Below are 22,288 nucleotides of genomic sequence, written 5' to 3'. Positions count from 1 at the left end.
ACTCCGACTCCTCTGTATTAATATGCGAATGTATTTTATACATTCCTTGAGTGAAAGAAACGCAACCTACCACAGGACTACTGGCTGGGAAGCCAACAGTCTACTGTATTGCACAGTTTAAGCAAAAGACAAACACAATGAAATCAATCAAGTGGCTGGATAGTAGCAGCAGGCATAAACATCAGGAACAGGATCTTTACCAGTTCAAAAATACAAACCACATTATTTGGTTGTTTTAGAACAAAAACAAAGCTTATCTATAATGAACCAAAAACAAAATCTGCAAAACCTAGAAATGGTTTATATTAATCTTGAAATGTAGTTCTAGGCTTAGCAAATGCAAATCAATTCAATGTAGAGTTCTAAGGAAGAGAATTGCCTCTGCCAGATCCTCTTTCATAGAGGCTCTTAAGTCAGACTTTATTATTTTTAGGGCTGAAAATAATCTTTCGACACTGACTTGGGTGGGTGGCATTGCAGTAACTATTCTGGCCACATCACTAACGATCTCTGGATAAACAAGGATGGCTTCTTCAACAGTAAGTTTTGATGAGCGATCATACTTTTCAACTTCTTTTAGTGCTTTATAAAACTCCTGTTGGAATTTTTTTATTTGGACACTTACTGGTTCTCTAACATGCGTTCCCTGTAAAAGCAGAACACAACACTATGGAAAGTATAAGTATTGCAGCTCCTAATTGTGCGTTGCGTGCCATATAGTGAAGCACATGAAAAGCATGCTTCTTCACGGTCACTTAACGTGTTCGTTTTGCAGTTACGTGAGGCACTGCATGCATTGGTCTTTATTCTTACAGTAGAGAAGTCATTAATTATAACTTTTTGTGAATTGGGACATTTAAACTTGCTTTTTTTTTTTTTTTAATTCCAATCTAAATTTAGTAGGAGTCGGAGTCGGAGTCGGTGCATTGTTTGCCGACTCCGACTCCAGGTACCCAAAATTTCCCCCGACTCCGACTCCGACTCCACAGCCCTGGATACGACGGCGTATCTGGAGATACGCCGTCGTATCTCCACTGAGAATCTGGCCCTCTGTGTATGGCTAACCTTGGTCAGCCCCATAGGGGCCTGTGGACCAGGCTTGCTTATCCTCAGCATATGTACAACTCTACAGCATGAATATTAGGAAATCTAGATTCAATAAAGCAAAAAACACTCAAATGCAGATTTACAATTTATTATTAACATGAATTATTGTACATTTACAGTTCAGCAGCTAGAATCTACCTCCCCTATATAGAGACATTTGTTCTCCTGCTTGATAACTTACACATTACTCTCCACCTAATTTTTGTCTAATTCACAGAATCAGCTTTCTTTACCTAAAATATAGCAAAGACACATCCCTAGTGACACAAAAACATTATATTGTGTACGACATTTTAAAAATGATATACTAAAAATATGTTAACTTAACTCTAAGGATGATTGGAGAATTTCTGAAATCTGAATTATTTAGTCCACCTATGACCTAAAAGGTTGTAAACTAGATAAGTACCACGAGATGAACTTCAATTCCTATACAAAATGTTATCAAGAGGTTTCCCAAGATCTCAGCAAATCTACCAGATCCTTTAGATGTGGTCGATAGAAAGGTATCAGTCCAAAGACTTCAGCACTTGTAACTTCCATTATAGGAGCTTGCCAACTTAACACCAAAAAGGGCCAATGAGATCCGACAAGGAATCCAGAAATCCAAATGAACAAAGGAAAACAAAAAAGCACGGAAGGTGTCCAACTGTGCAGTAGCCAGTGCTGCTGAAGTAAAAGGAAATCTCTCGGGAACATCACAGCTTTGAATATATATTATCAGTCTTCTTAAAGAACTGTCTTTGCAAATAGATGTGCAGATTTTTTATTGTGTATAACTGCTAGTTCTGTTACAACGCCCCAAAACATATTAGCTGGAGAGCAGGTATTAACTCTTCCTTCTTTGGCAGCAAGTAATCAAATGTTAAAAAAAAATGGATATGTTAAATATGTGCGTGACACGGCGTCTTTCATAGTTCCTTCGTTCATCAATTTGCTTGTGAAGAGCAGAGTATCCGGTGGGGGTCTGGCTATAAATACTCTGTTATACAGGTCATTTCAGTCTGTGAGTCCTCCTATGATGAATAATGTCCCATGTTCTCACTCTGTTGTGTGCGCTCTGCAAGCCACTCCGAGATCCTTTCCTTTAACTCCGTATTTGGTTTCAGCTGATCCATAGTAAGAGGACTTCGGTTAAACGGGTCAGTCTGATCACTGTAGGTAAAATAATGCATACAATTAATGGAAATAACATCCAGTATATATGTTTTTTTTTATTTTGTACACAAAGGTAGTTTGCTGACTGAATGTTGATTGCAACAACAAAAGCTTAAAGGGGTTGTAAAACTTTGTGTTTTTTCACCTTCATACATCTTATGCATGAGGGTGAAAAAAACACCTTGCAGTGTCCGGCCCCCCAGCCACCCATTTTACTTACCTGAGCCCTAAATTTGCATCTTCTTCATTGGATAGATTGATGGCAGCCAGTGTTGCCAACCGTCCGTATTTTTTACGGACAGTTCGTAAAAACAGGCACTTTTTTCCCCCGTTCGTAAATGTCCGTGGTTGCGGAAATGTGCCAGTAAAAATAGTCGAGATCGGTTCGGGTTGGAACTGCGCATGGAGATTGGAGGCAGGGGGTGATGGTGGCTGCGGTGGCACCGCAGAGGGCGATGGAGGCAGGGGGAGATTGGAGGCAGAGGGTGTTAGTGGCAGGGGGTGATTGGAGGCAGGGGGTGATGGTGCCACCGCAGAGGGGGATGGTGGCATCGCAGAGGATGGGGATGGAGACAGGGTTGTTGGTGGCACCGCAGAGGGGGGTGGAGGCACGGGAAGATTGAGGGTGATTAGAGGCACCGCAGCCCCTCTGGTGAAGGCAGGGGGTGTTGGTGGCAGAGGGGGGTGAAGGCAGGCGGTGATGTGACTAAATAATTTGCCCTTATTATTTCGAAAATAACAAAAATATGTTTTTTTTACCTTAATATCTACCTTAAATCACATTGCTATTTGCCTAGCGTACTTGTTTGTAGCCTAAATACTGAAATTTGCACCTAAAAATTTAATTTAGTAACTTTTGTGAAATGCCAGTAAAAACGTGGCTGCGCCAGTAAATTTCGGGTGTTGTGTCAGTAAATTTCAATCTGGTAGTTTGGCAACACTGATAGCAGCGCAGCCATTGGCTCCCGCTGCTGTCACTCAAACTCAATGACGCAGCCGCCGGTGCCTAATCATACACTTGGCATCTATGGACACCACTGTATTACCAAAAATATGGCCAGAATCCCTTAGGGGTTGTAAAGGAAAACATTTTTTCCCCCCTAAATAGCTTCCTTCACCTTAGTGCAGTCCTCCTTCACTTACCTCATCCTTCCATTTTGATTTTAAATGTCCTTATTTCTTCTGAGAAATCCTCACTTCCCGTTCTTCTGTCTGTAACTCCACACAGTAATGCGAGACTTTCTCCCTGGTGTGGAGAAAGCCTCTTGAGGGGGGAGGGGGCGAGCAGGAGGGCCAGGACGCTCTCTACTTTGCAGATAGAGAAATGAGCTGTGTGTTAGTGGGCGTCCTGACACTCCTGCTCGCCCCCTCCCCCTCAAGAGGCTTTCTTCACACCAGGGAGAAGGCCTTGCATTACTGTGTGGAGTTACAGACAGAAGAACAGGAAGTGAGGATTTCTCAGAAGAAATAAGGACATTTAAAAGCAAAATGGAAGGATGAGGTAAGTGGAGGAGGACTGCACCAAGGTAAAGGAAGCTATTTAGGGAAAAAAATGTTTTCCTTTACAACCCCTTAAAGGATGGGTGAAATGTTTGTCACATTTGTCCAGATAATTTCTTATAAATAGATCCCTTTAAAGGGGTTGTAAACCCTTGTGTTTTTTCACCTTAATGCATCCTATGAAAAACACCTTGCGGTGTCTGGCCACCCCCGAGCCCCCGTTTTACTTACCTTAACCCCCGAATTTCCGTGGATGCATCCCTGCAGTCACTCTCTCCACGGGATCCCGGCTCTTGATTGGATAAATTGATAGCAGCGCAGCCATTGGCTTTTGCTGCTGTCAATCTAATCCAATGACGCAAGCATCGGGGGGGGCAGGGCCGAGTCATACATTCGGCGGCTATGGACGCTGAATGAATGACTCGGGAGCACGCCCGCATTGTCAGCTCTGTCTACTGGCCATAATGTATTACTGTATTTTTTTTTTCTGACATACCTCAAGCAGAAAAAAATACCACATTATGGCCACTGGATGGAGCTGCTGATCACAGGAAATCACAATATGAAACAAGATTTTTCAAGTAGGCTTGTATCGGCTTGTCAATGCTTTAGAATATGCAGCACATTTTTAGAGTACCGCATGAAGGGAATATATCATACCCATTTTATTCATCCAATAGTTACCTTAGTAGATGCCGTGCAATGGTTGACCTATCCACAGTGACACGGGAGGATGGCAGAATGACCGGATCTGACATCACGGTACTCATAATAGGATCAAGAAACTCATCAGGTGCATCAGCAAAGGTCTCTTCATCACGCTGTTGTCTGTCTGCTAAAGACTAAAATAAGAAAAAAAAAAAATATGTAAACAATATTTCTTATTTGCTCCCTTTCGATCTTTTATATATAAATTGCTTTCAGTGGTGTATGTATGTATGTATGTATATGTATATATATATATATATATATATATATATATATATATATATATATATATATTTATATCTATTTATACATATACATACACACTTTCCATGCAATGCTGTACCCAAATGGCTTTTTTTTATCATTCTTTTGCCACAAATAGAGCTTTCTTTTGGTGGCATTTAATCACCACTGGGTTTTTTATTTTTTGCAGAAAAAAAAAAAAAGACAGAAAATAAAAAAGTTTCTTGGTTTCTGTTAGAAAATGTTGCAAACGGGTAACTTTTCTCCTTCACCGATGTGTGCTGATGAGGCTGCACTGATGGGCACTGATGATGTGGCACTAGACTAGAAAGTAATATTGCATCACTTCCTTATCCACTTACAATCCGGAAAATTCACCCCCCCCCCCCCGCCCTCCCCTTCATGACCAGGCCATTTTTTTGCTTTTTTTGCCACTGGCTTACCTTAACTGACAATTGCATGCAACACTGTGCCCAAATGAAATTTAGATAATTTATTTCACACAAATTGAGTAGTGATCAGTGACTTATAGCGGAACTGTGATAGTATGGCGGGCAAGCTGACACTGACACTTTGTGGAAACCAGGGACACTAATATAGTGACAAATACTAAAAATATACACCGTCACTTTACCGACATTGGCTGGGAAGGGGTTAACATCTAGGGTGATCAAGGGGTTAACTGTGTGCCTAACAGTGCTTGGTGCATTAACTGTGTGCTGTGGCAATGGCGGTTTGCGGCGGAATTTCGAGCATGCGCACTGGGATTCTTTCACGAATGGCGCATGCGCCGTTCGTAAAAAACGTAAAATACGTGGGGTCAACATTAATTTAAATAAAACACGCCCCCCTCATCCTCATTTGAATTAGGCACACTTACGCCGGCCCCATTTACGCTACGCCGCCGTAAGTCAGGAGGCAAGTGCTTTGTGAATACAGCACTTGCCTCTCTAACTTACGGCGGCGCAGCGTAAATACGATACGCTGGGCCGCCGTAACAATAGGAAAATCTACCTGAATCTAGCCCTTAGATTTTAGAATTAGGTTCTGGCAAGTGGCAATATCTGCTTCAGCTGGATGGAGGATTTAAAAATAAGTGTAAGCAAAGTGACTAACCTTAGAGAAAGAAGTATGGAAAGACAATAAAGCTAATCATACACTGATCGAAATGCGTCAGTTTTAGCAGAGACCAAACAAATTATGATCAGTGTGTGGCAGTCCCCACTCAACAGAAGTCAATCACATGTTAGCTGACCTTTCTCTTCTTCAATTGAAATGACTGGAGCAGAGAACCATTTCCCTAAACATACTCCACATTGCATTACAATGCAAGACTATTTACCGCTGAAGAGTTTACTCACTTTAATCTTCTCAGCCAGATTAGTGAATGCCACGATCATATTTCCCGGCTTGTTTATTTTCTTTAAGACCCGCACAGTTTGAGCAAATAGTATTGGTGAATAGGAGCGACCATCCTTGGGTACCGAGGCACAGAAATTCTCTTGGTCACTGAAAGAGAGAGAGAGAATAAGTACTGTGTATAACTACAGTTTGCATCTCTTTTGTGTTCTTTTTATGTGCAAGTCTAGGTGTGCACATTTTATTTCTTTAAGCCCTCTGCATCACATGTAAGGTTTTTACCTCAAAATGGTCTACAATGCATATATGGGACCAAATACCACATTTCTTAACCCCTTAACGCCCGCCGCACGACTATTTACGTCCGCACAATGGCACGGACAGGCAGAAGGGCGTATATATATATATATATATATATATATATATATATATATATATATATATATATATATATATATATATATATATATATATATATATATATATATATATATATATACACACGTCCTTGCCTTCTAGCAGGTGGGGGGGTCCGATCGGGACCCCCTCCGCTGTGTGCGGCGGGCGGATCCCCTCGGGGAGCGATCCGGATCGAGGGCGCGGCTATTCGTTTATAGCCGCTCCGTCGCGATCGCTCCCCGGAGCTGAACCACGGGGAGAGCCGTATGTAAACACGGCTTCCCAGTGCTTCACTGTGGCGGCGTATCGATCGAGTGATCCCTTTTATAGGGGAGACTCGATCGATGACGTCAGTCCTACAGCCACACCCCCCTACAGTTGTAAACACACACTAGGTGAAGCCTAACTCCTACAGCGCCCCCTGTGTTTAACTCCCAAACTGCAACTGTCATTTTCACAATAAAGAATGCAATTTAAATGCATTTTTTGCTGTGAAAATGACAATGGTCCCAAAAATGTGTCAAAATTGTCCGAAGTGTCTGCCATAATGTCGCAGTCACAAAAAAATCATCGCTGATCGCCGCCAATAGTAGTAAACAATTTTTTTTTTATAAAAATGCAATAAAACTATCCCCTATTTTGTAAACGCTATAAATTTTGCGCAAACCAATCGATAAACACTTATTGCGATTTTTTTTACCAAAAATAGGTAGAAGAATACGTATCGCCCTAAACTGAGGAAAAACAAGTTTTTTATATATGTTTTTGGGGGATATTTATTATAGCAAAAAGTATTTTTGTTTATAGCGCAAAAAATAAAAACCGCAGAGGTGATCAAATACCACCAAAAGAAAGCTCTATTTGTGGGGGAAAAAGGACGCCAATTTTGTTTGGGAACCACGTCGCACGACCGCCTAATTGTCTGTTAAAGCGGCGCAGTGCCGAATCGCAAAACTTGGCTTGGGCATTAAGCTGCAAAATGGTCCGGGGCTTAAGTGGTTATAGTGGAACTATACTGCATCTGAGCACCACAAACCAAAAATGCTATTTAATTCATATTTAATATTCAAAGCAAACTCCACCCATCCATGTGTCTATAATTTGTTTTGCTGAGAGATCACTTTGAAAAACACCCAACTGTATTTCTGGCCATGGCCATCTTAAAGTGGATGTAAACCCTTCATATACCCAGTGAAGTGAAGAGCCTCGGATGATACACAAAGATTAAACAAATCCTCCTATGTAAGTTTTACATCTATATCTGCTGTCATCATCTATATACGGTTAAGAATACAATTTTAAGAATACAATTTTCTCTTCTTGATTCACCTGTGGGTGTGGATTATTGCTAGACACTGTGAGACAGCTGATTGGAGGAAAGGCACACACCCCCTCCCCACACATGCAGAGCTTACCTCTGAATAGTTCAGCTTTGTGCTAATCAATTTAAAAATCCATCCCTGACACAAACTTCAGATTCCCATCTCAGAAAACTTGTTAAAAGTTATCAGGCTGATAACAGAAAAACGGAGCAGGAGACAGCAATGGGACATAGTGCTTTGAAGAGCGATAACAAAACACTGCAGATATATGTGTCCAGCTCAAATTTCATGAATCAAGTTTACATCCACTTTAACCACTTGCCGACCGCCTTCCACATAAATACTGCAGCAACCAACGCAACTGTTTGTCAGTCTGTGCATGTCATACTGCGGGTGTTAAAAGAGGCAGAACGAGGATCTGCCTATGTAAACAAGGTGGATACCCTTTCTGACAGGGGAAAAGAGAGAGATCAGCTGTTCCTAGTGATCAGGAATTTCGATCTCTCTCTACTCCCAGTCAGTCCATCCCCCCGACAGTTAGAAAGCATCACCCTAGGGAATACTTAACCATTTGATCACTCCCTAGTGTTAACCCTTTCCCTGCCAGTGTCATTTATACAGTGATCAGTGCATTTTTATAGCACTGATCCCAAAAAGTTGTTACTTTGGGTCACTCCTCCCCTCCTAAAACCAGGAAGTAACTGACAAAATGTAAAAACAAGTTCAAAACAAGTAAATATGTCATACTTTAATATCCATTTGCTAATGCTAACAGCATAAGGTTTAAAGTGGTTGTAAACCTAGTTACACCACTTGCACCTACAGGTAAGCCATAAGACTTACCTGTAGGTACTGTAAATATTTTTTTTTTAGATTTTTACCATATACGCCTGCGCCAACGTCATCAGCGCATGCGCTGTGAAGAAACGTCCCTCTGTGCCATTTCTTCACTAGCAAGTGCCGTGACTGACGGCTGCCATGCAACGTCACGCGACTCCAGCTAGGCACAGGGCCAGAATCCGTGGCCTGTCGGAATAAAGACGGACAAAGATGGATGTGGCCACCGGCGGGGGGCTTCATTTGCCGCCAAGTGCCTGCTTTTTACTTTGAAGGGGAAAAAAGAGGAAGTAAAACCCATCAGGGTTTACTTCCTCTTTAAAGCGGTAGTAAACTCTGCAACTTTTACCTACAGGTAAACTTATCAATAAAGCTTACCTGTACGTAAAATTAATATCTCCTAAAAATGAAACATTTAGGAGATATTCACATGTTTTGCAGCCAATGACGACACCGGCGCATGCACACTGCTCTCTCAAGGGATGGTATACGGAGTATGCTGTCCCTACAGAGCGCTGTGCCACAATAGCTCATGTGCACATGTGCAGGATTGACGTCATCAGACCTACCCATTCAAACAGCCGGAGCTCACGAATCTGAAAAGGTGAAGGTGAAGACGGAAGCACTGTCAGTGGTGACAGCGTGCCGCTGGAGGGATTCGTTTTAAAGTAAACAATGTGATGCATACTAGCACAGCATGCCATTTTCTTTTTTTCCTGGATTTACTACCACTTTAAAAATAGTCAGGCCTCGTACAGACGAGCGGACATGTCCGCTGGGAGATTTCGGTCTGATGGCTGTACACACCATCAAACCGAAATCCCCGTGGACAGAGAACGCGGTGACGTAGACGACACCGACGTTCTCTATCGCGCAAGTTCAATGCTTCCACGCATGCGTCGAATCAATTTGACGCATGCGCGGGATTTCGGTCCGCTGGTTAGACGTACTAACCAGCGGACATGTCCGACGGACAGCTTTCCAGCGGACATGTTTCTTAGCATGCTAAGAAACTTTTGTCCGCTGGAAATCTGTCCGCTAGCCTGTACACACGATCGGATTTGTCCGCTGAAACTGGTCCGCAGACATGTCCGGTCGTGTGTACGAGGCCTAAGTGTTGACAGAGGAAGTTAATTTTAAGGTAAAGAAAATACAAACATGTAATTATTAGAATTTTTAAAATGTGCAATTACTGATTGTACTATAAATACCAATAATGAATAAATAATAATGACTGAAAAGGCAGAAAAAAAAAAAAAACTTTCTGGAATTTTAGCTAGAAAATTATACACTGAATAAGCCATTGAATAATAGGCTACGTTTACTGTAAAAATGTTCAACTGGCAATGGGGCTGTAAACTTCTATATGACGCAATACAATGTTTACCTTAAGTTCAAGTAGATGGTGCAGATATCCGAAACGAGTTGCTGTGGCTTGAAGTCAAATTCACTAAAATCTTTCACTTTCAAAGCCCCCATCTTAGGGCCCACGAGATGCTGGAGGAAGTAGTTAAGCATAGAAATAATACGTTCTGCCAAAAATGGCTGGGCAAACAGCGAGCGTACATCTAAAAAAAAAAAAAAAAAAAGAAACAAATTTTGTTAAGCCAGCAAGCCACCATCCACATAGTTGGAGGCAGAAAGCAAGTTTGCTAATAAAGATCATATCTCAATATGACTGCTGTACCATGAATTTGATTACAGGAGAGGTGAGATTATTAGGATGACCTCATCAATACGCTGCTGCTGCTTCACGGTCCAATCAGCAGGCTGGAAAAAGAAAACTGACTGAGGCAGCAATGACATAAGATAGATGTCATTACCTTGATTTCAAAAGCTAATGCCGCGTACACACGACTGTTTTTCATGACGAGAAAAATGCAATTTTTTAAAGTGGTCATTAAAAACGATCGTGTGTAGGCTCCAGAGTATTTTTCTCGACATGAAAAATGGGCATTAAAAATAGAAAGTATTACCCAAATCTTCGTTCTCCTTTGGACTTGTATCGTGCCTTGGGTATCTGGAGTAGATTTTGTTCGGTGGATCTGAGAACGCGATTGGGGTTGCGTCACTTTAATTTTTCACATAGATATTGGGGGGCACTTCCTTGCACGCATTTGTGTGTCAAGCATAGTGCCTTAAACGTAATTCTGTCTTTTACGGGAAACCAGTGGAGGGCCCTAAGGGACGGAGAGATTGATTCCCATTTTTTTTTTCCTGTTACAAGTCGTGCCGCCGTATTCTGGTCGACTTGTAGACGAGTCTGGAGTTAATTATTGTTCCCACCACGACTGCTATGTCTTCTTTTGGGATGAAGGGAACGAGTCTACGTAGTAAGCGCAGTAGATGGTGAGATCCGCTGACCACTGAACTTATTTGTGCATCCATTGTCATGTCGGAGTCAAAGGTGACTCTGAGACTTTTGACTTTGGTGCTGGGGGTGATGGTTTGTCCCAAGCCGCCTCTTCTGGATCACCAGTGTCACCTTCCAAAGGGGGGAAAAGATCCCAGAAGCGCTGGATGGAAGTCTCAGTTTTCCTGTCTCAATGGAGCAGTCATCACTCAGCTAGGCTTGCAGTCCAAGCCAGTGCCACCCATGGGTGGAACATAAAAAAAAATTTTTTAAATTATTCCCATGCGTCCTGCCGGATGGACCACTCGCTGAGTGACAGCGGCTCCATTGAGACAGGAAAACTGAGACTTCCATCCAGTGCTTCTGGTATCCCCCCCTCTTTGGACGGTGGGTGTGGCGATCCAGGAGAGGCGGCTAGGAACAATTTTTTGTAATATAATAAAATTGTGTTACAGCAGGATTGATGTGCACTCTTATTTGCTTTTGGGTAATATTTTTCACAAGTCTGTGATTTAGTAAAAATAAAAAAATTTTAACAAATGTGTCCAAAGCTACAGGTGTCATTACAATATTTAGACAATTCCTTTTTCCTCCTGGAACAAGTGTAGAGAATAATCTGTCTTACAGACCTGATGTAAGAAATGCCAAGGTCCCGATGGTTTCATTTGACATGATGTTGTGGAACCTGGCTAACTGCCCAAACATGAGCAGATTGGAGTCCTTCTCCCGTCGGCTCTCGGTGCTCAAATTGTCCCATTCGCCCCGGTCCCTTTCTATTTGAAGTACTTTTATTTTGCTCAGGTACTGGAAGTCAAGAAAGAGACAAGAAAAAGGAAAATCATTAGAACACACCTAATCTGGAAATTCCATCATTTGACACTGGGGTTGATTTACTTTGCAAGTGCAGTTGTGCCGATTTTCCCGACAGCTTCGTGAATGTGGTGAAGATTCACTTTGTAAACAATATCCAATCAGGTGCGAGGAATATAAAAAAAAAAAATGATTGGATGATGGAAATCATCAGAGCATCACCACAGTCACTAAGCTCTGGGGAAAATGAGTGCAACTGCACAGTTGTTTTTCCTTTAGTAAATTAACCCCACTGTCACCTTGCCCAAGCAGAGAAAAGTAACAGTATCTCTGCAAAGGGAATCCCCAATCCCTATACTCAGTGGCGTCACTAGGGTTGGTTGGTGTCACCTGGTGCGGTAAAATATGGTGTCAAACCCCCCCCCCCCCCCCCCAATAACCATTTACAAATATTTTTTACCCTACTGTTTGCTCTCTGTTCTACTTTCTTCCCCTTGTCTCTCTCTTGCTATCCATCTTTCTTGTTCGTTCTATCCCTCCTTCTTTCTCTCCATTTTTCTCTGTCCCCTCCCCCCACCTCTCTTTCTCCAGAACCGGAATTCACATCTCAGGAGCCTATAGGCCAGGGGCGTACCTAGAGCATTTGGCACCCGGGGCGGATCCAATATCTGGCACCCCCCACGTTAAAATGTAAAAACACCCCACTGTGCACCCTGCATACCTCTGCATCCTTCAATATCTCTTTGTTACTAGTGTGTACCCCTCTCCACAACTGCACCTCTGGACCCCTTTACATTACACAGCACTGCACCTCTTTACATTACACAGCCTCCTGCACCACTGGACCCCTTTACATCACATAGCCCCCTGCACCTCTGGACCCTTTTACACTACACAGCCCTCTGCACCCCTTTACATTACACAGCACCATGCAGCTCTGGACCCCTTTACATCACATAGCCCCATGCAGCTCTGGACCCCTTTACATTACACAGCATCCTGAATCACTAGACCCCTTTACATTACACAGCCCCCTGCACCACTGGACCCCTTTACATCTCATAGCCCCCTGCACCTCTGGACCCCTTTACATCACATAGCCCCCTGCACCTCTGGACCCCTTTACATTACACAGCCCCCTGCACCACCGGACCCCTTTACATCACATAGCCCCCTGCACCTCTGGACCCCTTTACATCACACAGCACCCTGCGCCTCTGGACCTCTTTACATTACACAGCCCCCTGCACCACTGGACCCCTTTACATCACATAGCCCCCTGCACTTCTGGACCCCTTTAAAATTACACAGCACCCTGCATCACTGGACCCCTTTACATCTCATAGCCCCCTGCACCTCTGGACCCTTTTACATTACACAGCACCCTGCATCACTGCACCCCTTTTACATTACACAGCACCCTGCATCACTGCACCCCTTTTACATTACACAGCACCCTGCATCATTGCACCCCTTTTACATTACACAGCCGCCTGCACCTCTTTACATTACACAGCACCCTGCATCGCTGCACCCCTTTACATCACATAGCCACCTGCACCTCTGGACCCTTTTACACTACACAGCCCTCTGCACCCCTTTACATTACACAGCACCCTGCATCACTAGACCCCTTTACATTACACAGTCCCCTGCACCACCATCAACAGGTATTTTGTTTACTTGCTAAAAATGTTCTTAGCCTGGAGAATGAAAACTAATACAGCTACCAAAACTAAAAACAAGAAGTGTGTTATTTGCAGGATCACAAGATGAAAGAAAGGGGGAAAAGGGAATAGGGAACATATTGTAGCTATTGTATCTGAGGACTGGTAAGCATCAATATATAACTTTTTGTATGCATTAATACCATCACACTTAACGAACGTTCCACTTTTTTTATTCTATTCACCTGAATAGCCTCATCCAATAAGAATACAGCATCATTCATCAATAAATTGAGAAATCGCAGGAACAGTGGTGGGTTCACAGCTTCAAGGTTTTCTGCTGCATAGTCAGCTAGATTCTGTGGAACACAAAAGTGTTGTTAAAAATAAGAAGATTAGGCAAACACAGATAGGAACGCCAGAAGCAGCATATATTATGTGGAACCGCTAACCTTTATACTCTGCTGATATGTGTCCTGTCCCCACATATATCTTAAAATAGGGTACATAGGCCTCCGATAGTTAAACTTCTGCTCAAACTGATGGGGGTCCCCTGTGGAAGAATATTTAGCATACTTAAAGTGATTGTAACGGTTCAATTTTTTTTCTTTTTTTAAATAACAAACATGTCATACTTACCTCCGCTGTGCAGTTCATTTTGCACAGAGTGGCCCCGAACGCCATTTTATGGTTTCCCTGGGGGCTCCTCCCTGTATCAGATAAACCCCTAGGATAAGCACTCTGCCGGGGAGTTACCTTGCAGGCGTGCTCCTGAGTCCAGCATTAGGCCTCCATAGCTGCCGAATGCAGGACTCAGGCTCGCCCCCCGCATCATTGGATTTGATTGACAGCTGCGGGAGCCAATGGCTGCGCTGCTATCAATCAATCCAATCAAGAGCCGAGAACCCCGGGCAGAGAGACAGAGCGCGTCCTTGCCGTGGGACAATCTAGGGCTCAGGGGGCTGGGGGGCCGTGACTGCCAGAAATGTTTTCATCTAATGCATAGGATGTATTAAGGTAAAAAAACAGGAGGGTTTACAACCCCTTTAATTGAAGTAGTGTAAAGGTAGAGCCTTTCTGCGATGAAACACTATTCTGCTATACGTACCTGTAAATTCTATATCAACAAACACTTTTATGAGCGCTTCTGCAAGGCGTGGTGCATGCCGGTATGAGCAAAAGATTCGCTGGCGGTGGAAGACACTGGAGATTATTGGATTCTGGGTTTGCTCCAAATGAGGCATCACAGCCTCCAGTACCTCTGCTAACTTGGCACGAAGGTGAGGATTTTTCATTCTGAAAATAAATAAATAAAATATATATAGTTTTAATTACATTTCTATAAAGTATTAAAAAGAGCAACTGCAGGCAAAATGTACAATCGGTATAGAACAAAAGAACCAAGCAGGTTTTGTAAAAGTCTTTAACCACTTCCATACCAGGCACTTACGCAGCTTCCCGCCCAAGCCAATTTTCAGCTTTCAGCACTGTCGCACTTTGAATGGCAATTGCACGGTCATGCTACACTGTACCCAAACAAAATTGGCGTCCTTTTTCCCCCACAAATAAAGCTTTCTTTTGGTGGTATTTGATCACCTCTGCAGGTTTTTTTTTTTTTTTGCGCAACAACTAAAAAAATACTGAAAATGTTTTAAAAAAATTACGTTTTTATTTTTTTCTGTAATTTTTTTGCAAATAAGTAAGTTTTCTCTTTTAATTACGGGCACTGATATGGCGGCACTGATGGGCACCGATGAAATGGCACTGATGGACTTCGATGAGGTAGTACTGATGGGCACAGATGAGGTGGCACTGATTGGCGGCGCTGGTATGCGGCACTGATGGGCACTCATAGGTGGCACTGATGGGCACACATAGGCGGCACAGATGGGCACACATAGGCGGCACAGATGGGCACTCATAGGCGGCACAGATGGGCACTCATAGGCGGCACAGATGGGCACTCATAGGCGGCACAGATGGGCACTCATAGGCGGCACAGATGGGCACTCATAGGCGGCACAGATGGGCACTCATAGGCGGCACAGATGGGCACTCATAGGCGGCACTTATGGGTGGCACTGATGGATACTTATGGGTAGCACAGATGGGCACTGATAGGTGGGCACTGGGCATGGATGGGCACTGTGGGGTGGCACTGATGGACACTGTGGGGTGGCACTGATGGACACTGTGGGGCGGCACTGATTTATCCATGTTGCCAGTCAGTGCCCATTTGTGGGCACTGATTGGCATCTTTTTTATTTTTTTACTGCTCTTTTTTTTTCCACTGATTTTTTTTTTTTTGCCCCCTTTTTTTTGCCCTTTCCTGATGGTCCAGTGTGGGCTTCCCTGGTGGTCCAGTGTGGCGATCCGAGGGGGGGCTGCGCTGATAAACAATCAGAGTGAACCCCCCCTGTCAGACACGAGTGAGGAAGAGCCATCAACGGCTCTTCCTGTTTACATCGTGATCAGCCGTGATTGGACACGGCTGATCACGTGGTAAAGAGCCTCCGCCGGAGGCTCTTTACCGAGATCGGAGATGCAGGGTGTGACGGTATTGGTATGATATCCCAGTCAAAGATTCCCTTCTTCCATAAGAACGTCACCCAATATTCCACTAGGAGGAATATTCCTGAGATCGCCCATTAAGCCACACATTAGTCCAGGCTTACTGCTAGAACAAGACAGACTTTAATGTTATATCACACAGCTTATATGTCATTTCCAAAACTGTTACAATGACAAATCTCCGCCCCCCTCACACTGGGGTTTCCATACAGATGATTAGGCAGACACGACGGAGCCGATGCTGAAAACACATTTTCTTTAGACAATGACATCAAGGACGCTGATTACTAGTTGTACTAAATACATTAACTAGACCGCTCGACCCCGCATATAGAGAGATAATTACCACAATGGAGCAATCAGAATAATTAACACAAGCCACTTAAACACAGATCTCCTTCACACAACACAATAGATCAATTAACCTTTAGAAACAGTGAGGGGACATTAGCACGTCAATAGCCTGCTAGCCGAGGACAGAATCACACAGGGCAAGCAGGGAGAATTAGACTGAGACATATAGGCAAATGCATCACAATGGCCCCCCTTTTTCTCCCTGCTACGGCAAACCCGGTTGGACCTTCCCTGGTCCAGTAGGGTTGACGGGTTCAGAGCTTTTAGTCCGAGGTTAACTCCGTTTGGCGTGACTGACCTCCCTTGGCAACTGCTTCAGACTCAGGTATGCCACCGAGTCGTCAGATCACATGCCGGTCAGTCTCCAAGTCTTTGTGCGATCTGCAAAGTCACCAGAAGTCAGTGTGAAGACGGCGAATGGGTCTGTGCGCCGCCGTCTAGGTGTCCCGCTATGGGAGGGGCAGGTTATGGCTCTGAAGTGACAATCGCAGGAGATTCATAAAAAAAAAAAAGAAAAAGTTATATTTGTTGAAATGCTGTAGCACCGGTGCTCAGAGTTCGGGGGGGGGGGGGGGGGGGGGGGAGAATCAGGGCCCCATAGGGTCAGCCACCCTCTGCTCCCTCCGCAGCCGCCAGTTCTCCTCTTTGAGCTTCTCCAGCTCCATCTCCAGTTCATGGAGCCTGGGGGGGTCAGCCTGCTGTGACCTCAGCTGGTTGTTCTCCTCCTCCATGCGGCTTATGCACTCCTCCAGCTCTATGTACTCCCGGATCAGCTCCTGCTTGCTCATGTCCTGCAGGCTCTCCACGTGGTCCTTCATCATCAGGAACTGGGTGGTGGTGTAAGGGGCCACCGGTGGGCCCTTGGCGAACATCTCGGCCCGCATCTGGGACGCCCGCTGCGACTCCCTCTCCTCCAGTCGCTTCTTATCCTCCCAGGTCAGCTTGTTATACGGCTTCCAGGACCTCTTCTTCTTGGGGGGTAGCCGGCGGTGCCTCTTTCTGCCCAGCTCCCTCCAGGGCCCCTCCGGCTCATGGCTGTCGCCCATGACCAGCTGACAATGGTGTTCCCTGTTGTCCGTAATAACAGATTGTACCATGAGGGCTTCGTAAGGGGTGCCCAATGGTTCTTCCTGACCCAGCTCCTGGAGATCCCAAGCCGAGTCTACACAATGGGCTGCTGCTGGAGGGCGGTACCCAGGTTGAGACCAATTTGACCTGGTGTTGTCATTCATGGGGCAATTCTGCTTGAAGTGACCCAGCTGTTTCCAGGATCTCCAGTACAGACGGTGAAGAGTCCACCTCAATCTCCTTCCGGTAGAAATCCTCAATGGTGGGGTCATACTTCTCAATAAAAGTTCCTGTAACAAACTGTACAGTCAGGGCTGACTTCCCAACACCTCCGCTGCCCAACACCACCACTTTGTACTCCCTCATGGACCCAGAGAGGAAGAGTCAACCTGTACATGCACTGCAACACGACAGCAGGAGGAGAGGTGTTAATGTGATGGATGGAGTTTCAAGGAGGTCATATCCTCTGTCAATAGGAAGTGTCCACCGAAGGTCGGGTCTTTAGAGAACGCAACGTCCCACTGTTTCGTAGAGGAGGCCTTCCGCAGCAACACAAGGACAGCGACACCTTCTCTATCTCTCCAGACCCCTCTCCTCTCAGGGTGGGTCCCGGATCCTCCGCCTGAATCACTGGTGTCTCCATCTCTTGTACTGCTGGAGTTGCTGCAATCCCGTCCTCCTGGTCTAGCTCCATTAATTCTGCTATGATGATCCGCTTGGTTTTGTTGCTAGCAATCCTTCCACGAACTTCCAGTAGTTCTTCCAGTGTCTGCTTGGAATCCGGGTGTAAAGGAGAGTAGAAGGGAAAATCCCGCTGCTGCCAACCAATTGTGACGGTATTGGTATGATATCCCCGTCAAAGATTCCCTTCTTCCATAAGAACGTCACCCAATATTCCACTAGGAGGAATATTCCTGAGATCGCCCATTAAGCCACACATTAGTCCAGGCTTACTGCTAGAACAAGACAGACTTTAATGTTATATCACACAGCTTATATGTCATTTCCAAAACTGTTACAATGACAAATCTCCGCCCCCCTCACACTGGGGTTTCCATACAGATGATTAGGCAGACACGACGGAGCCGATGCTGAAAACACATTTTCTTTAGACAATGACATCAAGGACGCTGATTACTAGTTGTACTAAATACATTAACTAGACCGCTCGACCCCGCATATAGAGAGATAATTACCACAATGGAGCAATCAGAATAATTAACACAAGCCACTTAAACACAGATCTCCTTCACACAACACAATAGATCAATTAACCTTTAGAAACAGTGAGGGGACATTAGCACGTCAATAGCCTGCTAGCCGAGGACAGAATCACACAGGGCAAACAGGGAGAATTAGACTGAGACATATAGGCAAATGCATCACACAGGGTGTCAGACTGACACCCCACATCACCGATCGCCGGGCGCGCGCGGCATGAAATCCTGCAGGACGTCCAGTCAGGATTTCAGAACCACTTCCCGGACGTAAATCCCCTATGGACCGGGCGGGAAGTGGTTAAAGAATGGCTGCAACATCCTGCAAGGCATTCTGTGCTGCCAACCTCCCTAATAGAGCTAAAACTCTATTCATGCAATGTTTCCCACAGACTGCAGTGGGCATGAAAAACTGGAACAAGATTTTTTTTCCTGAAGGAGTGTTTTGTGTACGATACCCCTCATTCAGGAAAAACAAATCTATTGTATTACCCCGCTTAAAAGAGAAGTATTGAATCATACTTACCTAGGTGGATGCAGCATCTGACCGATGCTGCATCTGTCCCCCTGTCGGCTCTAAGGCTGAGAACTGAGCGATCAAACACTGCCGATTGCTCGGTTCTCAGTGCTCTGTGCCAGTCACCGGCTCTCTGCTCCTTCCCTCCCTACTCACTGGAGCGCTGGGCTGTGGAGGGTGGGAGCGGCCAGCTTAGGTTCTTAGCAGCTTGCCGGGAGACTGAGCTGGGAACCGATCGAGGCATGAGGGCGGATCCTGACCATATAGTCATGATCTTTCCTGAGCCTGGACCGGCTCTGTGACGTTAGCCGACAGCGGGCTTCAGCCTGTCTGCTGAAAACAGGTCACAGGAGTGCAAAACAATCTGCACTCCTGTGATCCACAGGTGAAGTACAGCCAAAACGAGCTTGGACTACTACCTCCTTTCACATATACTTACACTGATCAACCATAACATTATGACCACTGAAAGGTAACATTTATAACATTGATTATCTCATTACAATGGCACCTGAAAGAGGGTGGGATATATAGTAGGCAGAAAGAGAATATGTTGTCCCTGAAGTTGATGTGTTGAAAGCAGAAAAAATTGGCAAGAGTAAGGATTTGAGCAACTCTGACAAGGGCCAAATTGTAATGGCTAGATGACTGGGTCAGATCATCTCCAAAACGGCAGCTCTTGTTAGATATTACTTGAAACTACAGGCCTGTCTGTCTAATATCAGTAGTATGTAAACTATTTGAGGGGATGATAAGGGACCATATCCAAGAATTTGCTGATTAACCACTTAACGACCGCCGCACGACGATATACGTCGGCAGAATGGCACAGCTGGGCAGATGGACATACCAGCACGTCCTTTACATCTACCCAGCCGTGGGTCACGGGCACGCGCCCGCGACCCGGTCCGAAGCTCCGGGAGACCCGTGGACCCGATCGCCACTGGGGTCCCACGATCGGTCCCCGGAACTGAAGAACGGGGAGAGCCGCGTGTAAACACGGCTTCCCCGTGCTTCACTGTGGCGGCTGCATCGATCGTGTCATCCCCTTTATAGGGAGACACAAATCGATGATGTCACTCCTACAGCCACACCCCCCTACAGTTGTAAACACACACTAGGTGAAACATAACCCCTTCAGCGGCCCCTGTGGTTAACTCCCAAACTGCAACTGTCATTTCCACAATAAAGAATGCATTTTAAATGCATTTTTTCTGTGAAAATGAAATGGTCCCAAAAATGTGTAAAAATTGTGCGAAGTGTCCACCATAATGTCGCAGTCACAAAAAAAAAAAACGCTGATCGCCGCCATTAGTAGTAAAAAAATAAAAATAAAAAAAATTGATAAAAATGCAATAAAACTATCCCCTATTTTGTAAACGCTATAAATTTTGCGCAAACCAACCGATAAACGCTTATTGCGATTTTTTTTACCAAAAATATGTAGAAGAATACGTATCGGCCTAAACTGAGGAAAGAATTTTTTTTTTTTTATATTTTTGGGGGATATTTACTATAGCAAAAAGTAAAAAATATTGAATTTTTTTCAAAATTGTCGCTCTATTTTTGTTTATAGCACAAAAAATAAAAACCGCAGAGGTAATCAAATACCACCAAAAGAAAGCTCTATTTGTGGGAAAAAAAGGACGCCAATTTTGTTTGGGAGCCACGTCCCACGACCGCGCAATTGTCAGTTAAAGTGACGCAGTCCCGAATCGCAAAAAGGGGCCTGGTCCTTTACCTGCATTTTGGTCCGGGGCTTAAGTGGTTAAAAAAAAAAAAAAAAAAAGTATCATTATTAGTAATCAGCATGAGAAAGGTCGCGCTTGCCAAATATTCCCAGTCTGCAGTGGGTAGGACTTACCAAACGTGGTCCAAGGAAAAGAAAACAGCAACAGGGTCATGGGAGGCCAAGGCTCATTGACGCACATGGAAGATGAAGGCTGGCCCATATAGTCTCATACAATAGAAAAGCTACTGTAGCGCAAATTTCAGAAAAAGTTAATGGTCGTTTCAATAGAAAGGTGTCAGAACACAGTGCCTCGCATTTTGCTGCATTAAGGGGCTGTGTAGCCGCAGACCAGTCAGGGTGCTCATGCTGAACCATGTCTACTGCCAAAAGCACCTACAATGGGCAGATGAGCATCAGAACTGCACCATGTAGCAATGGAAGAATATGGCGTGGTCTGATGAATCACATTTTCTTTTATATTATGTAGATGGTTGGGTGAGTGTGAGTCGCTTACCTGGGTAAAGGATGGCACCAGGATGCACTATGGGGAGAAAGCAGGCTGGCATAGGCAGTATAATGCTTTGTCTAGTGAAGTCCATGCCTTGATGGGTCAGGGCTGTTTTGGTGGCAAAAGGGGGACCTACTTAAAGCGGTAGTTCACCCCCCCCCCCGACACATTTTACCATCGAGACAGGCATTGTAGCGCGAGCTACAGTATGCCTGTCCCGATTTTTTTAACCCCGTACTCACCTTGTAGTCGTCCATCGTAGATTTCGGCTCCCGCGGGGAATGGGCGTGCCTATGGAGAGGGAGGATGATTGATGGCCGGCCCTGGCACGTCACTCTCCCCGAAGACAGCCGGAGTAGGTCTCGGCTCTTCACGGCGCCTGCGCACAGGCTATGCGCACGCGTCGTGAAGACCAAGCCTATTTCGGCTATTTCCGGAGAAGCGTGACGCGCCAGAGCCGGCTCCATAGGCACGCCCATTCCCCGGTATCTTCGATGGACGACTACAAGGTGAGTACGGGGGTAAAAAATTCGGGACAGGCATACTGTAGCTCGCGCTACAATGCCTGATTTTAAGGTAAAAGAAAAAAAATAATTATTTTTTCCCGTCGATAGGGTGAACCCCCGCTTTAATATTAGATATGTGACCATAATCTTATGGACTTGTTCCAAGATGTGCTATTAAACCATTATAGCTGTATACCCATACATAGACAAGGGGTGACACTCCAGGCTCCTGACAATCTTCGTCTGCCAATGACCACTGGGGAGGGGAGTGCAGGCAGGGAAGAAGCTAGATTCAGCTCAATAGATACAAGCAAAGAAAATTGTGCTTTGCCACACAGGGATGTACTAAGTG

At 44.8% G+C, this 22,288-nt stretch overlaps 1 protein-coding gene across 1 annotated transcript in view; it reads right to left on the bottom strand.

Annotated features, from left to right (window-relative positions):
• Positions 1 to 1,179: 1,179 nt before the first annotated feature.
• Positions 1,180 to 22,288, bottom strand: part of UBE4A (ubiquitination factor E4A) — a 64,781-nt gene continuing 43,672 nt past the window's right edge. The window contains exons 13-20 of the mRNA XM_040325442.1: positions 14,572 to 14,759; positions 13,916 to 14,016; positions 13,709 to 13,822; positions 11,616 to 11,790; positions 10,021 to 10,201; positions 6,078 to 6,225; positions 4,450 to 4,607; positions 1,180 to 2,262 (exon numbers count right to left, since the gene is read on the bottom strand). Of these exons, the coding sequence (XP_040181376.1) occupies positions 2,124 to 2,262; positions 4,450 to 4,607; positions 6,078 to 6,225; positions 10,021 to 10,201; positions 11,616 to 11,790; positions 13,709 to 13,822; positions 13,916 to 14,016; positions 14,572 to 14,759 (1,204 nt within the window). The 3' untranslated portion in view covers positions 1,180 to 2,123. The remainder of the gene's footprint in view (positions 2,263 to 4,449; positions 4,608 to 6,077; positions 6,226 to 10,020; positions 10,202 to 11,615; positions 11,791 to 13,708; positions 13,823 to 13,915; positions 14,017 to 14,571; positions 14,760 to 22,288) is intronic.

Source organism: Rana temporaria, chromosome 10, assembly GCF_905171775.1.
Source record: "Rana temporaria chromosome 10, aRanTem1.1, whole genome shotgun sequence".
In the NCBI taxonomy this organism is placed as follows: domain Eukaryota; kingdom Metazoa; phylum Chordata; class Amphibia; order Anura; family Ranidae; genus Rana; species Rana temporaria.
Note: the sequence above shows the minus strand (reverse complement) of the source record. Positions and strands in the feature narration are given on the sequence as shown.